The following is a 20340-nucleotide window of genomic DNA, read 5'->3' as shown; positions in this document are numbered from 1 at the left end:
CTCCCCTCCCCTCCCCTCCTCTCCCCTCCCCTCCCCTCCCCTCCCCTCCCCTCTCCTCCCCTCCCCTCCCCTCCCCTCCCCTCCCCTCCCCTCCCCTCGCCCCGCCCCCGCCCCCGCATCTACCTAGGCAGCACGTCCAGCGGCCGCACGCGTGTCGTCCACGTGTCCGGCCGCAGGTACGGCAGCAGCCGCACCAGCGCCACCAGCAGCGGCAGCCCGCCCGCCTTCTCCTTCCAGTTCGGATCCACGCCGCCGTACAGCACGTAGCTGCCGTACGCGGGGTGCCAGCCCTCCAGCAGCTTGCCCAGCGCCGCGTTGATGCGCGGCAGGTGTGCCGACACTCCCAGCACCTCTAGCGGGTGCACGCCGCGGCGCAGCAAGTCGATTGCGGCGCCGTGCGCCGCGGCCCAAGAGGCGGCGGTGGTGGGACCGCCTGCAGCGGCGCTTACGGTGGGGCCTGCGGCCGCAGCCGCGGCGGCGGCGGCGGATGCGCCGCCGCCGTTGCCGATGGCGAGGCCCAGGCCGCCGAAAGAGGGCGTGTGCGTGCGGCGCAGCAGGCCCTGCAGGCCGGAGCTGCTGCCGCTGGCGGGCAGGCCGCCGCCGGTGCTGCCGCCGCCGGCGCCCAGCGCGCCCGTAGAGTAGCTCGCGGCGGTGTCTGCGCAGACACACACGAAAGGTGGCACGGAAGCTGAGTAGACCCTCAGATGATTTCCGGACGGCGCTCGTTAGTTCTTTAGGCACGTGCAAGACGCGCCCTTTCATAGCCCAGAGCCCGGCCCCGGCCGCGCGACGCCTCACGTTGCATGGTGGTACGCTGGTGGGCTGGCTGCCCCGGCTGACCCGCGGCTGTCGCGGACGTCGCCGCCGCGGCCGCGGAGATGGAGGGCGCCGTCAGAACCAGGCCCTGCACCCAAGTTAAAGAGACACCCAAATACGTTCAAGGATGCGCCCGCTCAATACGCCCGTAGCGTGGTACCGGCCTGCGAGCTCAACCCAACCGCCCCGCCTGCCGCGAACACGCTGAAACAGTAACTCCCACGCACACTATCACGCCGTATCGCACTCCTTAACACCAGGTTGCCATCACCGCCTCAGCCACAACAAGTAACAACGTGCCCCCCGCCCCGTGCCCCCCGCGCTACAAACCGACGCACTTGCAGCGCCTTGAGCCCCGCCAGCACGCAGTCAGGCACCTCGCTCTGCAGCAGCTCCAGCACCAGCGCCTGCACCGCGAACTCGGGCGAGAGCTCCGCAATGGGCGCGATCACGTCCTGCAGGCGCACACACACAAAGAGAGAGAGAGACTTGGGCCGTAGTGTATTGGACACAGAAAAGGTGAGAGCTGCGATGGTGTGTAGCCAGCATGAGAGGCAAGACGCACTGCGCACTGCCCGCACGCTCCGCTCACTCCATCTTGCATTAGCCCATTAGCCCACCTCCCTCGCTGCATGCACACACATACGTGTAACACACATGCGTACCGGTACACGCCCCGCGCATCCACCCACGCACCAGCATCTCGGCGATGGTGAGTCCTCCCTTCTTGGCCAGCGCCGTCACGGGCGCCAGCAGCCGCCCCAGCCACTTGAACAGCTCGTGCTTTATGATGTGCGCGCCGTAGCGGGACAGGTAGGAGCAGGCCAGCACCACCAGGCAGCGCACACACACGGCGCGGGCCTCCTTCACCTGCAGGCGGTGGCAGCAGTGGTGGTGGCGGCGGCGGTGGTGGTGGTGGTGGTGGTGGTGGCGGTGGACGTGTTGGCCAGGTATACGGAGGATTGGCCCTGACATCCCGTCAGCGCCCTTTCTGCCTCCCCAGCTCCCTCTCCACCACTCCACCCCTTCAGCCCCTTCGCCCCACCTTGAGCCCCTTGTGCAGGAAGTCTGCGGCCGAGTCTATGTTGGCGCTGTAGTCGCGGTCGCTGGCCAGGCACACCAGCACCGTGGACAGAGGGTAGCCGTCCTGTGGGGGGTTGCGATCTCGGTTAATATAGAAGAAGCGAAGTTGTAGCCAGAGGGGGGGGAGCAGGGTGGGACAAAGGGGAGAAGGGAGGACAGGGGCGGGATTGGGGTCGGCGCAGGCGCGTCAGCTTTTCACGTGTAAGCTGCAGACATACCGGGCATGCCCCACAATCGCATTCAAGCCCCTGCCCAACCCATGCGCTCCAACTGTGTTAAACCCCATCGTCATGTCACTTACGTTGATGTGCTTGGCGTGTTTGTTCATCCAGGTGGTGATGTCGTTGCGCAAGGTCATGACTGCCGCGTACCAGCCCTCCAGCGCCGGCAGCCCCAGCACGGCGGCGGCCCGCTGCGGCGCGTCGGAGCGCACCAGCGGCAGCAGGATGCAGGCCAGCATGTCGCACAGCGCGTGGTGGATCTGGGGGGAGGCGAGGCGGAGGGCAGGGCAAGGGACGCAGGGGGGAGGCGGGGAGGAGGCGGGGGAGTGCAAGACATGACCGGTTAGGCAATGGCGGGCCGAGAGGAGGTGGAGGTGGAAGGGGCAGCGCGGATTGACATAGGGCCGTGTGTGGCACGGGCACGCATACTGCGGCCTAATCAAGATTATATGGACTTGCCCCAGGTAGTCGCCATCCCGCGGCGAATCGCGCACCTGGCTCTTCTTGATGGGCGCCGTGTGCGCCAGTGGGTGCGCCCGCCTCAGGAACGCCACCGCCTCGCGCACCGACTCCTCCGTGTCGAAGGACAGCACCACGTGCCGCATGCCGCTGGCCAGCCGCACAATCTGGAGGTGGAGGGAGGGACGGGGGCACACAAGAGAGCAGGCGCACATACCGGTACCGCTTACGTCAGTGAAATCTCCTGCATGGCATCCTTTCGACTTGTGCTCAAGTACAGCATGCATGTGAACGTTGGCTTGCTGCGGCTCAGCCAGGCTACTGAAGCCATCATCTCCTGCAATACACATAAAGACAGAGCGGGCCAACCCGTGTTCGCCACCCTGCCCGCATTTGCGCACCTGCGCCCGCAGCACGTCGTAGTTGGGCTTGTTGCCGCTGGCGTCCTTCTTGGGGTTGATGCGGTCCGTGAGAGCCCTAGGGGCAGCAGGCGGCGGCAGCAGCAGCAGGAAGGCGCAACAGGATGTTCCACAAAACGGATGTCAAGGTTGTAGCACGTGCCCTGCTGATCAACTGCTGCACAGCACAGTCTAGTTCCCATGCGCGCTGCCGCGAACCCCACAGCGGCCACAAGCCCCCTAATTGCACGCCCATCCCGCGCACTGTCCAGCCCCTGCCCTGTTCACCGCCCTCCTGCAGCCCTGTATGCCACCGCCCCATCCCTTTCCACTCCCAGTCACCTCCATCCCCGACCCCATTCCCCACGCCCATGTGAAACGTTCGTCCCGGATTTTAAAAACGGCCTCCACTCCCCTCTACTTCGACTGGAGGAAACTACCCCCGCCCCCCCCCCCCCACACACACGCTCCCGCCTGCCCACACGCACGCACTCACGCACTTTAGGAAGGGCTCCACGACGTGGCTGAGGCTGATCTTGCGGCTGACGGCACCCAGCACCCGGCCCGCCAGCCCCACCACCACCCGGTTCAGCGCCGACAGGTCCAGGGTGGAGAACAGGTCGTCGGCCACCAGCAGCCAGCGGAACGCAATCCTGGAGGTGGTAGAGGGCGAAGGACACGCGGCGGCGAGGGCACGCAACAGGGAGGCGTGTTGGGAATTCAGGGGAAGGACGCAAGGGACTTGCTTAGACAGCCTTGTAGCCGCAAGCACGCCCCAACCGAGCTCTCCTCAGTCCCCCTCCTCGGCTGCTGTGCCTGCCGCTCCACATCCACACCCCTCCCGCCCCCGCCAGTCCGCCCCCTGCACCCTCCCCCCCCGCACACACACAGCCCCCCCCCCACACACAGCCCCGCACTCACTGCTGCAGTCCATCGTAGTAGGCCACGAACTCGGGGCTGTCCAGGAAGTCGTCGCAGTAGCAGTCCAGCAGCTGCAGCGCCGCCTCGAAGTACACCACTTCCATGGCGGCCTGGTGGTAGCGGCAGCGGCGGCGTGCGGCGGGGAATGAGGGGATCAGGATCAGGATCAGGAGCAGGAGCAGGAGGAGAGAGGCAGCAGGAGCAGGAGCAGCAGGTTGAGAGCCGGCATGGCATCTTTGGGCAGTGGGCACGGTGTGTGGGCGCTGTGTGCGGCGCTGAGGACTTACGCGTCCAGGTCTGTCCACCTCGCGTTCAGCATGCCGGCCTAACGGAACTCCATACTTTGTGCAATGGGTTTACAACCCCATCGCTTCCAGCTTGCGCCACTTCACCGCGCACCTCCCTGAACGGTACCTCTACCCGCACAGCCGCTCTCACGCACACGCCCTCGCACACACGCACCCGCTTGCTAAACACCAGCATGCGCTCCCGCTCCGTCTTCTCCGGCATGCGCGACAGCGCGCTGTGTGTGCTGCTGCGCCATCCGTCCAGCTGCTTCACCAGCAGCGGCAACTGGTGCCGCACCAGCAGCCGCAGCGAGGTAAGGCAGCGGCCGAAGCGCGGCTCTGACAGCAGCGCAACCAGGTTCTCCTGGGGAGGAGGAGGTTCGGAGACGGTTGGAGGGGAAGAAAGAGGGAGGGGGGTCAGGGAGCACCAGGGTGTGGCATGGTGGGAGTGTGGGGCGTGCACTCGGTTGAGCAAAGAGGTAACGCATGCAGTGAGGAGTGGGAGCAGACGCATGGTGGGCAGGACGCCTGGAGCGGACCAATTCGGCTGCACAGGCAGCGCCAAGGCTGCCCAGACTGATTTGCTGGGGGCATGGAGCTGTGCAACCCTTCATGCCTAGACATGGCAACCCAGTGAGTCTGGGTGCGCTGACGCGGGCCGAGGAGACCGCGGTGCTGCTCAACTGCCTGTTGGGGGACGGAACGCGCCTGGAGCTGCCAGACAGCGCAACACCTTCCCAGTCTGCAGCACCTGTAACGTCGCGCCCAAAGCCTATTTTGCCAACGCATTCGGACTTTGCTCCTGATGCGATTTGCATTGCCTCGAGCTGGGCAGAACCAGCGATTGGGCCAATGAGAGCGGACTGCGTTCTCCAGTGCACAGGAGCCCGCCCCGCACCTGTGGAGAGGTCTTGTTCACGATCTCATCTCCCGCCCGTAAGAACTGTTTCAGCAGCAGCTCCGCTGCTGGGAGGCCCATAGCTGCTGCAGCGGGGCCCTGCCCCTTCAGATACTAGAAACGATAGCTACTATCGGGACGTCCTAATGGACCTGGCATTCTTGTCACGCACTGGAGGTTTTCCAGGTTCTGAAAGAAAACAGCTCGCCCAACGCTGGTCAATTTTCGTTTATTTCAGCTTGGCAATATCTTGTTATGCATGCACAAACAATCCAAGACCAGGAATAGTTGTGAGGCGTGGAATTGGCTCAAGTCGCATGCATCCCCGAAACTTGCCATTACCACGCCTAAACGTATAAGGTGTTTAACCCCAAAAGCCTTCTTATTAGCTTCCCTGAGTACAGTTGTGTTTCTAGGCGGTAAACATCGAAAATGCTTCCAGCGCTGACCGGAAAGCTCCTCAAGCAGGCTACTGGGAGCCTTGCTGCCCTATCACAATGCCAACAGCTGCGCTTCTTCAATGTGCATGAGTACCAGGCAAGCAGCGTATGACCCTGGTGGCGATTGGCAATTGGAGTGTCGGAGATGAGGGCCTTTACGCGGACATCACAACCGCATGGCCTGGCGGGCACGGATGCAATCGTAATGAGCTCAATTGAACAGTGCTGTGAACTTCAGGCTGTCAGAGTGCTGGGAACGCCCGAGGCCTCTGATGTGACTGTGCACGGCGCTGAACTGCGGCGCAGGGTGCACAAATCATGAGCAAGTTCGGCGTGAACGTGCCGCCGGGCATTCCAGCGACCACCCTGGACGAGGTGAAGAAGGCCGTGGACCAAATGGCGGACGAGAAGGGCGAGGTGAGAATCGGGCTGGAGGGGCGGGGGCACGCTGAGCACGCACCCTGCGCATACACACCCGCGTGTCACCCCTGCACCGGCGGACAGTGACACACATACAAAATCCCTGCAACATGCACGTCAGGAAACCGCATATATTGTTGTTTTGTTCTGTACTCAGCTGGTATTACCAGCAGGCTGCGTGGGTGGTGGGCCTATAGTGACACTGGCGGGGGCGGCGGTCCGACTACCCGCTGACAAGTACTTGGCGCGCTACCGCCCCGTTGCGTGATGCTTACGCTCACGCGAGGTGCCTCTGCCTAAACACGTGTGACAATTGAAACCCATGCTGTTATCTATGCACAGGTGGTGATCAAGAGCCAGATCCTGGCGGGAGGCCGCGGCCTGGGCAAGTTCACCAACGGCCTGCAGGTGTGCCACCGGGTGCTACGGACGCCAGGGGCGGGCGACGGGAATTGACAGTTGCACACACAAGGCATTGCTACCCTGTGTTGCGCATATGATGATTTGAGGTAGCGACTCGGGAAGGCGTACATCACAGGCCCTGCGACGTGGGGCGGTACCTTGCGTGCCGAGCCCATGCAAATCAGCACACGCGCTCGCAAAATCGGCTGCGTACCGTGCATCGGCGTGCCCTGCTTCACCCCGGCCCCCCTCTCCACGCCCCGCATCCCCCACCTAGGGCGGCGTGCACATCGTGCCCAAGGCCAAGGCGCTGGAGCTGGCCAAGCAGATGCTGGGCGCCACGCTGGTCACCAAGCAGACAGGGCCGGCCGGCAAGCCCGTCAACACGCTGCTGATCTCCAAGAAGATGAAGCTCAAGCGCGAGATGTACTTTGCCATCCTGCTGGACCGCAAGACAGCGGGACCCATGATGATTGGTGGGTGACTGGGTGGGCGGTGGGGTGGGTTGCGCCGGGGTGGGGTACGAACGACAGGGGTGTGGGGCCATTGGTGTGCGGGAGGGGCACAGGCAGGGTGCGAGCGGTGCTGTGAATGAACAATGCCGTGAGGGTTGTCAATGGGTTGCACAGCAGTGGGGTTATGAACCATGGGCAACTTTGCTTCAACGCCCTCACACGCAGGCTGCAGCGAGGGCGGCACCAGCATTGAGGACCTGGCGGAGAAGTTCCCGGAGAAGATCATCAAGATCCCCATTGACATCCGGGTCGGCATCACAGACGCCCAGGTATGGACGGGGCTCGCTGGCGGGCTGCGCACGAGGGCCGGGCGTTCATGGGTGCGGGAATGCCGGCCAGCCGTCGGGCTACATGCAAGCAGGGCTGTAAGCAGTGCCACGGCCTTGTGGTCATGCTGGACTAAGCTGGCAAAGGTGCGACTTCCATCTAAATGTCACCCTGATCGTTGCCCTCTCCGCTCCTCTGTCCTGCTGCCGCCGCCCCACAGGCCATGCAGATGGTGGAGGGGCTGCGTGTGACTGGCGACAAGGCGGCCGCGGCCAAGCAGATCAAGGCGTTGTACACGCTGTTCGACAAGAGCGACTGCACCATGGTGGAGGTGGGTGGCGGACTTGGAGGGTAGTTGGGAGCTGCATAAATGAGTACAGAAACTGACCGGCGCCGGGCTCTTTACGGAGAGACGGATCCCTGGCTGCAAGTTGCAGAATCCATTCAACACCGATTCGGCTGCTGTCACTGCCGCTTATAACGCACTCGCCGCTCACATCCATCTCACACACACACACACGCACACACACACACACACACACACACACACACACACACACACACACACACACACACACCGCCCGGCCGCAGGTGAACCCGCTGGCAGAGGGCCTGGACGGCTCACTGATCGCCGCGGACGCCAAGCTGGGCTTTGACGACAACGCCGCGTACCGCCAGAAGCCCATTTTCGACATGAAGGACGAGAGCCAGATCGACCCGCGGTAGGCGAGGCGTACAGAGGGGCAGGGAGAGGAGAAGCAGGGGGTGGACCGGTTGGGCAAGGCGGCTCGGGGCTTGCAGGTTTGCTGCCCTACCTTACGGACCGCTTGGGGCTAAGTGCACGGCCGCATGGGCATGGGCCGCATGGCAGCTGCTGTATCCATTCCTCCCGTCCCCACATCCGGCGCGGGGTGTTTCCTTACCGCCCCCTCCCTTCTCCGCCTACTCCCTCCCGCCCGGCCAGCGAGGTGGCCGCCAGCAAGTACGACCTGAACTACATCGGCCTGGACGGCTCCATCGGCTGCATGGTCAACGGCGCCGGGCTGGCCATGGCCACCATGGACATCATTAAGATGCACGGCGGTGCGCCCGCCAACTTCCTGGACGTGGGCGGGTCCGCAAACGAGCAGCAGGTGCGTGCGTGTGGGTGGCGAGAGAGGGAGCGAGGCGGGCGCAGAGGGGTTGGGGTGGGGCTGTGGGGTGCGGCGCAAGTGCACTGCGGCACGCGGCTGAAGGGACCACGAGTCTGAGCGCGTGGTGCCGGCCTGGGGACCATTCCTGGATCCAACTGAGCATGTGTGTGCGCCTGCAGGTGGTTGAGGCGTTCAAGATCCTGACGGGCGACAAGCAGGTCAAGGCCATCCTGGTCAACATCTTTGGCGGCATCATGAAGTGCGACGTCATTGCCAGCGGCATCGTCAACGCCGCCAAGCAGGTGCGGCACACGGCTGCCTGCCTCTGTGACGCCCGCGTGGGCTGCCGATTGGATCAGTTGCAAGTTTGCCATCCCGTGCGCCTTCACGTTCTCCATCTACCCGTATCGCCACCGCGCCCACACCTCGGCCGCTAACCCTCCTTCCTCGCCTCGCACCACTGTCCTGCTGTGCTCCCGCCCGACAGGTGGGCGTGCAGGTGCCTCTGGTCGTGCGGTTAGAGGGCACCAACGTGGCTCGCGGCAAGGAGATCCTGGCCACCAGCGGCATGACCATCATCACCGCAGACGACCTGGACGACGCAGCCAAGAAGGCCGTGGCCTCCATCGCCTAAGGGGCAGCCAGCTGCCTAGAGCCACAGGGACGCCCGTTGCCTAGCGGCCCAGAGGTGCCCATGGCCTGGAGGCGCCCATCAGCTCCATCGCCTGCAGGTTGACAGGTCTTAGGCGTGCATCGCAAGAAAGAGTGCCCAGCTGCGCATCCCTGGGTTGCTGGCTGGCGGGGAGGGATGGGGATTTGGCGCTGCGCATGTTGCGTTAGCAGGTGCTGCTGTGCGGCTCAGGGGAACCCCTGATGCGGCTGGCGGTGCAAGCAAGAAGAGGTCGTGGCACAGGCGCTCAAGACGCGTGCTCGTCCCGGGCTTAAAATGACATATACTGACACAGATAAGCCCCTATAATTTGGCAAGGGCGCGAGCTGGCAGACATGCAGTGAAAGGTTGGAACCCGGTGTAAGACTGTGCTGATGATGAGTGTTGCGGTTTGAGTCAATTATATATGTTGTGATACGGTAAGGTGCCATGGTTCAATGGATCGGGCGGCACATTGCGCATGTGCAGGTTGCCGTGTCCCTGCCTTGCCAACTGCTGTAATTTATTCTGTCGTACGTCATTGCAAGCAGAGCGCGTCCTCAGCCACGGCCGTCTAACACATCTAGTCGTTCCTGTCATCAAACTCAGACGCGGCAATAAAACTGCATCCACAGTCGCCGCACTTCGCAGTCCAGAGATAACAGCCGCCCCAGCATCCGCAGCACCTCCTCGCTCACCGCGCTACTGCTAGCGGCAGTGGATCCCACGCGGCTGCGGTTGCTGCTCGCAGTGTTGCTCGTGCCGCCGTCAGCCGCGCTGGGAATCGTTCCGGTTTGCGCCCAGACCTCGTCAAGAACCTGGACGGCATAGGAAGACGAACACATGTCAATGCATACCGGTACCCGACCTCGGATGGTCCGCACCAATTCCTCCTCGCAACGCACAATAGCGTGTAAATAATATGTGGGTAAGGTTTGAGGCACCAGTTATGAGCAACAAACACACCTGAAGCACTGCATGCTGGAAGGCGTGAGTGGGAGCGTTGGAACCAGGGACGTGGGCGGGGAGCACCACTGCCGCCACACTTTCCTGCGCTGTAGGCCACAAGCCGGCATCTCCTGCTGCAGCCACCAGGGCTGCAAGCGTCGCTGCACTGGCCGCTGTGCGGCAGCGCAGCAGGAGGAAACCGGACTCTGGCGCCACAACATGATCGGCGTTGAACGCGACCAGGTCTTCAAGGCGCCGCGGCAGATGAGGCTGCTTTGTCCCAGCGAACCCGAGGCGCGCGGCCCCGTCCACCGGCGGTCGCGACTTGGCGGCTGCAGCTAGGCATGGGCTGAGCACTGATACCAACCATTTCTTCCAGGCATTGTAATGGTTGAAAGTGGGTACAGGCAGCAGCGTGCCGCGGAGCATGACCAGCACGGACCCGCCGCTGCAGCCACCATCGCTTCTGTTGTTGGAAACCAGTGTGCAGGCATCACTGCCACCTCCCCGCGTCACCTCCGGCCTGCTGCGCATTGCCTCCGCCCACAGCCGCTCCACGGCCTCCCGCAACACCTCCTCAGGTGTGGCGGTGTCCAGGTGCAGCTGCAGCCCACCGCCACCGCCACCGCTGCCGCCGCCGCAATCAGCACCTACCCAGACGCCGCTGCTGCAGCTGACTCGCCAGCAGGTCGGGCTGGGCGCCCTCCGAAGTGCATGTGGCCGCTGCTGCGCTGGCAGTGGCCGCGCCGCCGGCAGACGCCGCCTCGCGGCTGCGCCACTCGCCGTGTTGCAGCCACAGCACGTGCGGCAGCAGCCCCATCAACCGAAATGCAGCCAGCAATGTGGATGCACTATCGGCTCCATAGGCCAACAGCTCGCCCTCCACCTCAACTTGTGCGCAGCGGGCAAGTAGCCGCGGCAGGGGGGCCTCTGGCTCCAGGAGTTCGCTTGACGGAGGCAAGGACCAGGTGCCCTGCACGACAAGCTCCGGGATGATCCGCTGCCGGAGGCCGTCGGCAACTGCCAGGAGCGCCGCTGCCAACTCATCCAGCTGGCCGCCCCAACCCTGCGACAGTTGGATGCGGCGCATGCCCCAGCCCCCGCCCGCCGCTGCCGTCGCCACCTTGCTGCTGACTAGGCCACGCTCGTAGACCACTGCAAGCGTGGGCTCGCCGCCACGGTACTCGCTAATCTCCAGCTCCAGGTTCCGGAGGTTGGGCGGGCGGCGGCTGCCCAGCACACATAGCGGGATGTCGCCGTAGTCATCCAGGATGAAGCAGCGCAGCGCCAGATGTTGCAGGTTCCCCAAGCTCTGCAGCTGTGATAGGGCGTCGCCCAGCACGCTACCGCTGGCCTGGCTGACACGGGGGATCCGCTGCTGGGACAAGCCAGCGGTCAGCTTCAGGTCCCGCAGCTGGTGGCAGGCGGCCAGTGCACCCACGCTAGCCATGTCAGCCTCCGTTTGCAGCTCCAGATCTAGGCGCTGCAGGCGGGCCAGGTACGTCGCCGGCATGTTGCTGCATATGCCTGTCGTCACCGCCTTGCTATCCCCGCCAGACACCTCCAGCACCGTAAGGGAGGGCAGCTGCGCCGCAAGCGCCTGCAAGAGGTGCGGCCCGTTAAAGCCGCAGCCGCGGACGGCGACGTGCGTGAATCGCCGCCTGGCCTCGGGTGTCGTGCCAGCCAGCACCACGCTAAGAGGGTCCGCGCCGCCTGGTAGTGTCAGCTCACATGTCACGCTGAGCCGAGTCCCGCGGGTGAACTTGGCGAGCGGCGAGGTGGCGGGAGTGAGGCGGCGGGGCGATGCTCGCACCCGAAGCCGCACATGCGTGATAGCGCTGTCATGGAGCTCCCGCAGCTCGCGGCTTGCGAGACGGCAGCCGGCCAGCTGGCGCGAGAAAGTCTCGCAGAAGACCACGGCGCGGGCGTCCGCCGGCAGCGCATGCAGAACGTCGGCCAGCGCCGAACGCCCTCGCTGCCCTGCCGGAGGTGGAGCTTCGGATCGCCTGCCTTGAGAGCGCCTCGCGGCGCTTTTGGCCACAGGAAGTGCTGCTGGCGCGTGCTGCTGGACCCATGTCTGCTGCTGGACCCATTGCTGCTGGCGCAAGCGGGACCCATGTAAGCGGAAGGTCGAGTGGCGCGAGAGTCCCAAGGCGACAAGCGAAGCGAAGAGAAACGCCCCGGCCCACGTATAAGATTCCTGAGCGTCCTTTGCACACCCCGCGACGAAGCGAAAGACAAGGCATCCTGAACCTATTATCAGCCATAGTCCCCACACAGAGTATATCATTTATGCATACTTTTGTGTACTTGTATTGGAAGAGAGTATTCATATTGCCGAAGCTTTTAAGGGCTTAAAGAAGATGCAGGATGGCGCAATCGCTTCGTCACGGGTCGCGCACCGGTTTCGCCACCGCCCTCTGAACACGAAGCTGTGCTCTAAGTATACTAGAGCTGCAGTGCCCGGACCGTGCCACGGGAACGGCCCAGTGCACCGAACGGGCATCGGACCGCCAGAAGCGTCCGGAACCGCGAGAGTTCCTGGGGAAGGAGGGGCCAAGCTTGGGAGGGCTTGGGCAGGGCCGCCCTCATCCCCGCCGGGTACGTGCCACCAGCCAGCAACTGCGTCTTGAGAGGCAGAGTTCCAAACTGCAGCATGCGCTGCAACTACTATAGCGTAGCGCCAGTAAAACAAGAAAACAACATGGAGCCACTGCGGCTTCAACCACATTCGCGTTGACTGCGCTTTGACTGCGCTTGATTAGAAGCCGACTCAACCTGACTGCATTTCACGTCATCAAAGTAGACAACATGTCCGAGCCAACGGACGCGCAAGAGGGCTTGGACCAGGCGGCATTCAACAAGAAGATGCTCACGCACATGCAGAGCTCGGGCGTGGTTGGGCAAGTGAAGGTAGGACAAATTGAGCTCTGATCACACCACTTAAAATACCTGCCAAACTTGAGCGTCGGTTATCGCCGGTCCGCATTCTGACATGTGCCTCGCCCTAATCCGCTGCGTGTAGTCTCAACTGCGCGCACAGCTGTTAACACAACTTCAAAAGGGTCAGATTGTGCAGCTGGGTCCTCCGCCGGGCGACCGGCCGGGCCTGAAGCGCCACGCACTCAATTCTATGATAGCGGACTACATGCGCGCGGTTCAGTACAACTACTCCCTCTCAGTCTTCAAGGAGGAGTCAGGGGTGGAGTCACGGCCATTGCTCACGGAGGACGAGCTGATGGACGTGCTCAAAATCGACCGGGAGACTTCCTTCTTCCAGTCATACATGAAATCCAAAGCCCACGGTAAGCTGGAAACTCAGGGCGTTGTGCAGCCTGCGGTGAGTTTGGGAGTTTGAGCTTGCCAGGGTTTGACACGCGTGCCTACCCTGGGCCTGCAGGCGGGTCCGACGCCTGTGTGCTGATGAACCTTGTCAGCGCCATTTCGGAGGCGGCGGCGGCGAAGGGCAAGGAGTCCTTCACGCAGACCATCGGCGGGGACAGGTATGACAAAGCAGCGCAATCCGCCTGATGCCTGGCACCACGCACCCATCCTCGAAGGACCGAACATGCTCAGCGGTCTGCGTACGTAAGCCCTCGTCTTACCCCATCCTGAACCCCCGTGCTGGCCCTGTAGGTACCAGCTGGAGGTGCGCATGAAGCAGCTGGAGGATGAGTACCAGTCGCGGCTGCGCAACGCGCGCCTGTCGCCCAACGCCGGCATCGAGGAGCGCCTGGCGCTGTACAGGCAGGAGATTGAGGAGCAGGCCGCGGCGGAGGTGGCCCGGCAGGTACGTCGGTGGGCGGTGACGAGGCGTGGCGCCCATATGGGACCGGATGGTGGTGCGTACAAAGCAATAGGGTACCGTAGCACCGCATCCTTGTACGAGCTATGGCTGCAGTTCGCCCCCACGAACGGTACCGGTACTCTGCCTTATCCTGCACTCTGTGTGGTGCACGGCACGGGTCGCTGCAGGTGGAGCGCGTGCGTGAGATGGAGGTGGCGGCCGCGCGGCTGGACGAGGCTAGCAAGGCGCGGCGGGCTCTGGAGGCGGAGCGTCTGGAGCTGGACCGCCTGCACGGCGAGCGCCTGGCCAAGCTGCGGCAGCGGGAGGAGGAGATGATGGACAAGCTGCGGCGGCAGCAGGTGGGGTGCGCTGGGTGGGGTAGGCGCGGTGAGGGAAAGGCTTAGGCAAGGCCGCAGGGGCAGCTGCACGGCCGTACAGGATGTTCACGCAGGCAGCTGGCTAATGTGCCTCCAGCCAATGTGTGACGCGTCGCCTCAACGCTGCTGCACTCGCAGCGCGACGTGGAGAATGTGGCGTACGAGTACCGCCAGCGCATCCTGCGGGAGGAGGAGCGCCTGCGCAACCACAAGACCGAGATCCAGCAGCAGCAGGACTCCCGCCAGGAGCAGCTCAAGCAGCTGGAGCGTTCACTGGAGCTGCGCGAGCGGGCCGTGGGCGCGCGCGAGGCGGCGGCGGAGAAGAAGATTGCGGAGGCGACGGAGGCGGCGGCGCAGGCTGCGGTGGAGGCGCGGCAGGACGTGGAGCGCGAGTACATGGAGCTGAAGAGCAGCCTGGCGCAGCAGCGCATGCAGATCGAGGTATGCGGCAGGCAACGTGCGGACGCAGTTGGGAGGAGGCTGGGATTCTACTGCAGCAAGGGCTCGGCATTCTCTGTTAGCGTTGCAATCGGTCATGTCCCCGGCTCTTGCATGCGCGCAGATGGACCGCTCGCGCATCCTGGAGCTGCGCTCTGAGGCCACGGCGGAGATTGCAGGCGCCAGAGCCAAGGAGGAGCGGCTTCGTGCTCTTGAGACGGCGCGCGCGGAGGCGGAGGCCCGGGCCGCGGCCCACGCGGCCGACGCCGAGGTGTGCCGGCTGCAGGCGGAGAAGCTTGCTGCGGAGCTGGCGCAGATGCGCGACGAGCTGAGCCGGCGCCTGGCGCAGGCGTCAGACGGCGCCGACGCCATGCTGCAAAACGCCGCCGGGGCCATGAACATGCTCAACGTGAGTGCGACGAGTTGCATGGCTCAACTTGCTTCTTATGGCGGTCTTGGTACCTTTCTGCATGTATCGTAATGTACGGTAATTCACGCGTCCTCGAGTGAGAGTGTTGGCTATCTGCGGCGCACCTGCAGGCTGAGGCGGCTGCATCGCGCACCGCGGGCCAGCAGATTCGCGACGCGCTGGCGGCTCTGAAGCGCGCCGAGGATGACGCCGCCGCCAGCGCCGCAGCCGTGATCTCGCTGCAGCAGGAGCGGGCGGCGCTGCACGGCGCGCTGGCGGCTGCGGGCGTGGAGGGCGACGCGCTACGGACACAGCTGGGGCGCGTGGAGGCCCTGATGGACGAGGTGGGTGGGGGCGATGCAGAGGCGTGTAATCAGGGTGGTCAAAAGGCCGCAGGCCACCACTCCTGAAGTGCACAGCGCCTGTAGCCCCAGTATCCCCTATGAGGCAATGACAGACAGCTGTGAAATTACCCGTATTGGCCTCGGGTACAAGACTTTCCTCACTCTCCACTCGCCTGCTGTGCTGCCAGCTGTGCTAGCACCGACGCCCCTCGCCGTGCACCCCTGCGCACCTGCACACAGGCGGTGGCGGGCCGCGCCGAGGCTCTGTCACACCTGGAGGAAGCGCAGTTCCGGCACTTCCAGATGGAGCGGGAGCTGACGGAGCTGCGGCAGGCGCTGGGCCGCGCCAAGGAGGAGGCGGCGGCACTCAAGATGGCCAACACCATCCGCCGCCCGCCCAGCAGGGGTGCGTGCGCTCGCGCATGCTAAGGGACAAGCTTTGCCTTGCTTTCTGCCTCACTCGTGTCCTCTCCCTCACACGTACGCACTGGCCCTGCAGGCGCGGACAGCCCCGGCCGGCGCAGCATCACACTGAGCCCCACGCGGCGGCCGGCGCCGGGCGCCACTACCGCCTCCATCTCGGCCCTCAGTCTGGGCCTAGCGCTGGGGGGTGGCCCCGCAGGAGCACTGGGCCAGAGCGCACACGGCGGCGTCGGCGCCAGCGGATACCACTGGCACAACCACCAGAGCAGTGGCGGCGCATCCGGACACCAACACCAGAGCGGCCCTGCATCGCAACTGGAATTCCCCATTGCAGCTGCGCCTCCTCGCGACGCTACACTGGAGCGGTGAGACCTGTGCCCACTCGCTGCCCGTGGTACGGTATTCCCTAGCATAACCGTAGCTGTCGTACCCAATCCTGGTCTTGTGTCCCAAGCTCTACAAAGTAATGTGCCTTCGTCTGTGGCTTGAATGTCGCGAATGCAGCATGGATCGGCTGCGGCGCCAGGAGGACATGCTGGCAAGCCAGGAGGATGCCTACCGCAAGCGCATGGCAGGCATGCAGGTAAGAAAGCGGCAGCGGGCGTAGGGGGCGGGGATGGAGGCTGTGGCACTCGGGCCAGGGGCGGTACGCGTAATAATACAGGGGCGGTACGCGTAATGATACAGCTTGCGTTCAATCTCCGGGCGCATTCGCCTCGCCATGCGGCGTTGAACAGCAGCGAAAGCAAACACAAGCGTATTTGCGTCCACGGCTAGATGGGCCAACATTGCGGGCGCGCTCTGCAGCACTCCTGGCTAGATACCGGCCCGCCTAGCACACACTTGTTGCCGAGGAGGTGCACGGGGCGCGACCGTGCACACGCGCCCCGTGCCCGCAGGACTGGCCCGTGTACGAGCTCGGGAGCGGGCCGGGCTCACCTGTGCAGCCGTGGCCAATGGACACCACGCACATGGGTTAAAGCCGGCGCGGCACCAGCGCAGTGTTGAGCAATTGTCAGCACATGCATCGTGCAGCTAATTGTAGCGGCAGCTGCGAAGTTTAGGCGCAGCCATGCGTGGTCAGACTGCAGAGATGGGCGCGACCGATCACTGAAGTTGAAGCAGCGACTTTGGCACTGAGAATCGGTGTACTGCAGCATGGAAGCATGGGTGCAGCAAGTGGGATCAGTGCTGCAAAGCACAGCAGGAGGGTTACAACCACACACGTCATGGCGAACGGGCAGCAAAGCGACGCCCCGCCTCAAGGATTGAAGCAGCGCTGAGTAAAACCACTAGCGGGGCACTGATTGACGCGTCGCCGCAGAGGCGACGCACCAGGCACATCGTACACTATGCATTCGCAGAGCCCAGCACGTATATATTGCACACACTCCACATATGATTGCAGGACATTCGGGACCGCAGTGCGGCCATACTTGGGCACGCCAACGCAGCCGTAAGCGGCGGCAGCGGTGCAGGCAGCCCGACTGGTGCGGGCGGCGCGGGTGCGGGCTTTGGTTTCTACCATGGGCAGCAGCAGCAGGGCGGAGTGCCGATGCACCCGCCGCAGCCCCACGGGGACATGTATCAGGACCCGCAGGCGGCACAGCAAGGCAACGCGCCGCCGTACATGACTTACGTCATGCACAGCACGCCGTACGGCCAACAGCAGCAAGCGCAAGGCATGACGCCGCGTGCCGCGGCGGCTGCGGAGGCGGCGGCTCGCGCCGAGTTCATGGAGGCCCGGCACCAACAGGAACAGCAGATGATGTTCGAGTACGCCCAGCAGCAGCATCAACACCAGCAGCAGCAGCAGCAACGAGAGTTGTACATGCAGCACCAGCAACAAGCTAATGCTGAGGCGGAGGCGCAGCAGCGGGACCAGGAGGAGCTTGCATACCTGAGGCGGGAGCAGCAGGAGCAGCGGCAACAACAGCAGCAACAACAACAGCACGAAGCCCGGGACCAACAGCAGCAACAGGCTGGTCAAGGCAGGCAGGGGCAGCAGCGGCCGCCCCAGTACCTGACCTCGCAGCATCAGCATGAGGACGAGCATGACCAGCAGGCCGAGTTCCCCATCGCCTCGCACCGCGGAGGCGCGCAGCACGATAGCGCTGCGGACGATGAAACGCCGGACCCGCACGCCGCACAGCGGCACAACAGTGGCGGCGGCGGGTCCGTGCCACATCCCACGCCGCAGGACGTGCCCACGCCGCAACATGATTCCACGCCCGGGCAGACGCATGCGGCCGCGCCGGATCGCGGCAGCGCACACGTGTCGTTCTCCGACCCGCCTGCCACCCAGGTACAGTACCCGGGCCTGCGCGACATGCAGGCCTTTGGGTCTGTGCGCTCCAGCATTGAGCCGTACTCGGCGGCTGAGCCCACGGCGCCCACGGCGGTGGTAACGTCGGCACCGGCCGTGGCGGCGCCGGCGGGGCTGGTGCTCACGTCAAACCTGGGAACGCCACCGGCGCAGGCGGTTGAAGACGAGGAGGAGCAGGAGGATGAGCCGCCGCCGCCACCGCCCAAGCCCATCATTCCGGGCCTGGTGATGGTGAGCGGCTTCACGCCTCGTGGTTCGGCCGCCGGGGCGGCGGCTCCGTCGCCGGCGCCGGCAGCGCCCCAGCTGCCGCCGCCGCCGGCTGTGGCGGACCTGCCGCCGCCGCCGCCCCAAGACGTGGAGAGCGTAATGCAGGCCAAGATGCGTATGCTGCAGGTGGGCATTGGTGACCAAGAAGCAGCCCCATTGCAAGCTAGTGGTTGTCCGCCTGACCTTGAGGCAGCCTCTCCCGGGCTTGCCTTGATGCGCGTTTACTCGGCCGCGGCGGTGCCGCCTAACATGCGTTTCCTCCACCACCCGTCTTCCGCCTTTTGCAGGAGCAGCGCGAGCGCGCCTTGGCGGCGCAGGTGCCGCCCATTCGCCGCCTGCAGTCTCAGAAGTCCGTGTCCAGCCGCGCGAGCACCAGCGCCGGTGGCACCGGGCCCTACTTCGGCGCCGGCAGGAGCACCAGCGGCAGCCCCACGCCCAGCAGCCCCGGCGCGGATGCCACCGCCATGTCGTCGGGCGGCCCGCCCCCGCGCGAGGACAGCAACAGCGAGCTGATTGCGCGGGAGGCTCAGGACACGGTGGCTGCAGAGTTGTCGACGATCACCACGCGGCGGGCGCTGTTACGGCCCACCAGCTTGGAGGGCGGGCCCTCACGCACCAGCAGTGTCAACCGCCGGGGTGAGGGAGATTTGCTCTCACCATTCCCCCAATGGGGTGTCGAGTTAGTTAGCTGAGACACGGGGGCACGCTTGGTGTGGTGAGGGAGGGGGGCTGATGCTGCGAGATGGAGCGCGCATTGTGGGGCGGTGTGTGCACGGTAGCGTCTGCTGATGTTTGTTTTCCTATTGCATTCCTCCGCCCCTCCTGCAGAGCTGAAGTCCGGCGTGTCCTTCGTGCGGTCGGAGGCGAGCGGCTTCAGCACAGGCATCGAGGCACCAGGCCCAGGGTCGGAGCACCTGCGCGGACAAAGCATGCGCAGCATGGGTCTCGGCATGGTGAGTTGCCTTGACGTACCAGCTATGCCATCGTGCCCATCCATGGCGCGAGCTCCTTGGTGCAGCACTCCCCCTCCATTCTGCGGCTGCCCGCATGTCCAGTGTTCAAGCATGATGCCATTCCCTGCCCCCACTTCTGTAACCATGCACGCGGCGCTGCTCCTTGGCCCTACGCAAACAGACGCTGGACGACATTCCCTCTTCGCTGGGGGATGCCGACTATCAGTTGCCGGGGTTGGGTGACGACGACGATGGCGTGGAGGCGCCTGAGGAGCTGGGCGGTTATGGTAACTTCGCGGCGGAGTTCTCGGCAGGCAGCGTCTTTTGAGAGGGCTGAAGGGGGAGAAGAATGAGGTGCTGGCGAGAAATGCAATGATGAAGAAGCTGGGAGCTGAAAAGGCTCTGTCTGTGCTTGTGTCGTGTGTGCCGGTAACCAAGGCGTGAGCGGGCATTCGAGGCACGATTGGGCCTGATTGGGGATGGGGGCCGTCGACGACCCTAAATGCGGGGTCGATTCTCCAGAGCGCGATTTCGCCAAGCCACTCTCCCGGCGCCAACGCTGCCGGCACACCTCGCAGTGCCAGTGCGGGTCGCACATGGCCACCAGGAAGTGCCGCAGGAAGTCCAGCAGCCGCACGCGAAGCGGCGAGGCGACGTATTCCACTATAAATCTAATGGCTGCGAGCGTATCGTCATTATCGCACACGCTGCGCAGCGACACCTTCCTAGTGCTAATCCTATTGGGGTGTGGGACTCAGCCCCACACCCCTGACGCAGGCAAAACTGGCTGGTTCAGTAGACTTGGTACCTAGTTTGCGCGGTGGTCTTTTGCCTGGTGTAGTCCAGTATGACTTTCCTCTTAATTCTGCGCCTCGGGCCCTTTACCTCGCAACGAGTCGCCACAGTCGCCAGTCAATCGCCGTGGAAATCGAATTTTTTTTCGCAGCGATGCGTATGCAAACCGTTGCGGCCACCGTAAAAGAGAGTGGACCCCGAACCTGTCGCTGTAACACGCACATACGAGCCAAAAACGCAACCAGGGACAGCCGGTCGGTCAAAGTTTGTTTGCGCGAGTCAGGCTTTCCCCCTGAAAGTAATATACAGGGATTTGCAAAGTGATTGGCGGGTGCGGAGGGCCGAATTGCACACAACTTCGCCG

At 64.1% G+C, this 20340-nt stretch overlaps 4 protein-coding genes across 5 annotated transcripts in view; 2 read left to right on the top strand and 2 right to left on the bottom strand.

Annotated features, from left to right (window-relative positions):
* The window catches only part of CHLRE_17g703750v5 (uncharacterized protein), a 19112-nt gene extending 13801 nt beyond the window's left edge, over positions 1 to 5311 (bottom strand). The window contains exons 1-12 of the mRNA XM_043071960.1: positions 5084 to 5311; positions 4361 to 4549; positions 3899 to 4008; positions 3478 to 3630; positions 2981 to 3056; positions 2615 to 2746; positions 2201 to 2380; positions 1862 to 1963; positions 1513 to 1686; positions 1155 to 1271; positions 799 to 904; positions 124 to 655 (exon numbers count right to left, since the gene is read on the bottom strand). Coding sequence (XP_042914419.1) covers positions 124 to 655; positions 799 to 904; positions 1155 to 1271; positions 1513 to 1686; positions 1862 to 1963; positions 2201 to 2380; positions 2615 to 2746; positions 2981 to 3056; positions 3478 to 3630; positions 3899 to 4008; positions 4361 to 4549; positions 5084 to 5164 — 1952 coding nt within the window. The 5' untranslated portion in view covers positions 5165 to 5311. The remainder of the gene's footprint in view (positions 1 to 123; positions 656 to 798; positions 905 to 1154; positions 1272 to 1512; positions 1687 to 1861; positions 1964 to 2200; positions 2381 to 2614; positions 2747 to 2980; positions 3057 to 3477; positions 3631 to 3898; positions 4009 to 4360; positions 4550 to 5083) is intronic.
* A 150-nt stretch (positions 5312 to 5461) lies between these two features.
* CHLRE_17g703700v5 (uncharacterized protein) lies at positions 5462 to 9443 on the top strand. The gene is made up of 10 exons (XM_001691529.2): positions 5462 to 5620; positions 5830 to 5940; positions 6286 to 6351; positions 6623 to 6821; positions 7026 to 7129; positions 7348 to 7458; positions 7719 to 7849; positions 8092 to 8260; positions 8440 to 8562; positions 8748 to 9443. The coding sequence occupies exons 1-10, from the start codon at positions 5516 to 5518 to the stop codon at positions 8892 to 8894; spliced, it is 1266 nt and encodes a 421-aa protein (XP_001691581.1). The 5' UTR covers positions 5462 to 5515; the 3' UTR covers positions 8895 to 9443.
* A 6-nt stretch (positions 9444 to 9449) lies between these two features.
* CHLRE_17g703650v5 (uncharacterized protein) lies at positions 9450 to 12181 on the bottom strand. Its single transcript, XM_001691690.3, has 3 exons — positions 11671 to 12181; positions 9876 to 11596; positions 9450 to 9727 (listed from the first exon to the last, which is right to left on the bottom strand). Exons 1-2 carry the CDS (start codon positions 11700 to 11702, stop codon positions 10501 to 10503), a joined length of 1128 nt encoding a protein of 375 aa, XP_001691742.2. The 5' UTR covers positions 11703 to 12181; the 3' UTR covers positions 9450 to 9727; positions 9876 to 10500.
* A 380-nt stretch (positions 12182 to 12561) lies between these two features.
* On the top strand, positions 12562 to 20203 carry CHLRE_17g703600v5 (uncharacterized protein). 2 transcript variants are annotated; one of them, XM_043071958.1, is made up of 16 exons: positions 12562 to 12770; positions 12883 to 13162; positions 13258 to 13360; positions 13494 to 13647; positions 13833 to 14003; positions 14160 to 14462; positions 14584 to 14868; positions 15000 to 15212; positions 15453 to 15618; positions 15712 to 16000; positions 16140 to 16218; positions 16535 to 16576; positions 17044 to 18354; positions 18516 to 18864; positions 19057 to 19181; positions 19363 to 20203. In XM_043071958.1, exons 2-16 carry the CDS (start codon positions 12991 to 12993, stop codon positions 19507 to 19509), a joined length of 3909 nt encoding a protein of 1302 aa, XP_042914417.1. In that variant the 5' UTR covers positions 12562 to 12770; positions 12883 to 12990; the 3' UTR covers positions 19510 to 20203. The 2 variants fall into 2 exon arrangements, with proteins under 2 accessions (XP_042914417.1, XP_042914418.1); XM_043071959.1 differs by lacking the exon at positions 16535 to 16576.
* The last annotated feature ends 137 nt before the right edge of the window (positions 20204 to 20340 follow it).

This window comes from Chlamydomonas reinhardtii, chromosome 17 (genome assembly GCF_000002595.2).
Source record: "Chlamydomonas reinhardtii strain CC-503 cw92 mt+ chromosome 17, whole genome shotgun sequence".
In the NCBI taxonomy this organism is placed as follows: Eukaryota; Viridiplantae; Chlorophyta; class Chlorophyceae; order Chlamydomonadales; family Chlamydomonadaceae; genus Chlamydomonas; species Chlamydomonas reinhardtii.
This window is presented reverse-complemented; position numbering and strand designations above follow the sequence as displayed.

What these genes read in the sequence shown, in the direction of transcription:
- CHLRE_17g703700v5 (XM_001691529.2), top strand. Translation starts at nt 5,516, where the DNA reads ATGCTTCCAGCGCTGACCGGAAAGCTCCTCAAGCAGGCTACTGGGAGC. An exon ending in AGTTCACCAACGGCCTGCAG is followed by an intron (nt 6,352 to 6,622) that starts GTGTGCCACCGG and finishes TCCCCCACCTAG; the next exon opens with GGCGGCGTGCACATCGTGCC. An exon ending in TCGGCATCACAGACGCCCAG is followed by an intron (nt 7,130 to 7,347) that starts GTATGGACGGGG and finishes GCCGCCCCACAG; the next exon opens with GCCATGCAGATGGTGGAGGG.
- CHLRE_17g703650v5 (XM_001691690.3), bottom strand. Translation starts at nt 11,702, where the DNA reads ATGACAGCGCTATCACGCATGTGCGGCTTCGG. An exon ending in TCACGCATGTGCGGCTTCGG is followed by an intron (nt 11,597 to 11,670) that starts GTGCGAGCATCG and finishes GACTCGGCTCAG; the next exon opens with CGTGACATGTGAGCTGACAC.
- CHLRE_17g703600v5 (XM_043071958.1), top strand. Translation starts at nt 12,991, where the DNA reads ATGATAGCGGACTACATGCGCGCGGTTCAGTACAACTACTCCCTCTCA. An exon ending in AGCGCATGGCAGGCATGCAG is followed by an intron (nt 16,219 to 16,534) that starts GTAAGAAAGCGG and finishes CCGTGCCCGCAG; the next exon opens with GACTGGCCCGTGTACGAGCT. An exon ending in CAGCAGTGTCAACCGCCGGG is followed by an intron (nt 18,865 to 19,056) that starts GTGAGGGAGATT and finishes CCCCTCCTGCAG; the next exon opens with AGCTGAAGTCCGGCGTGTCC.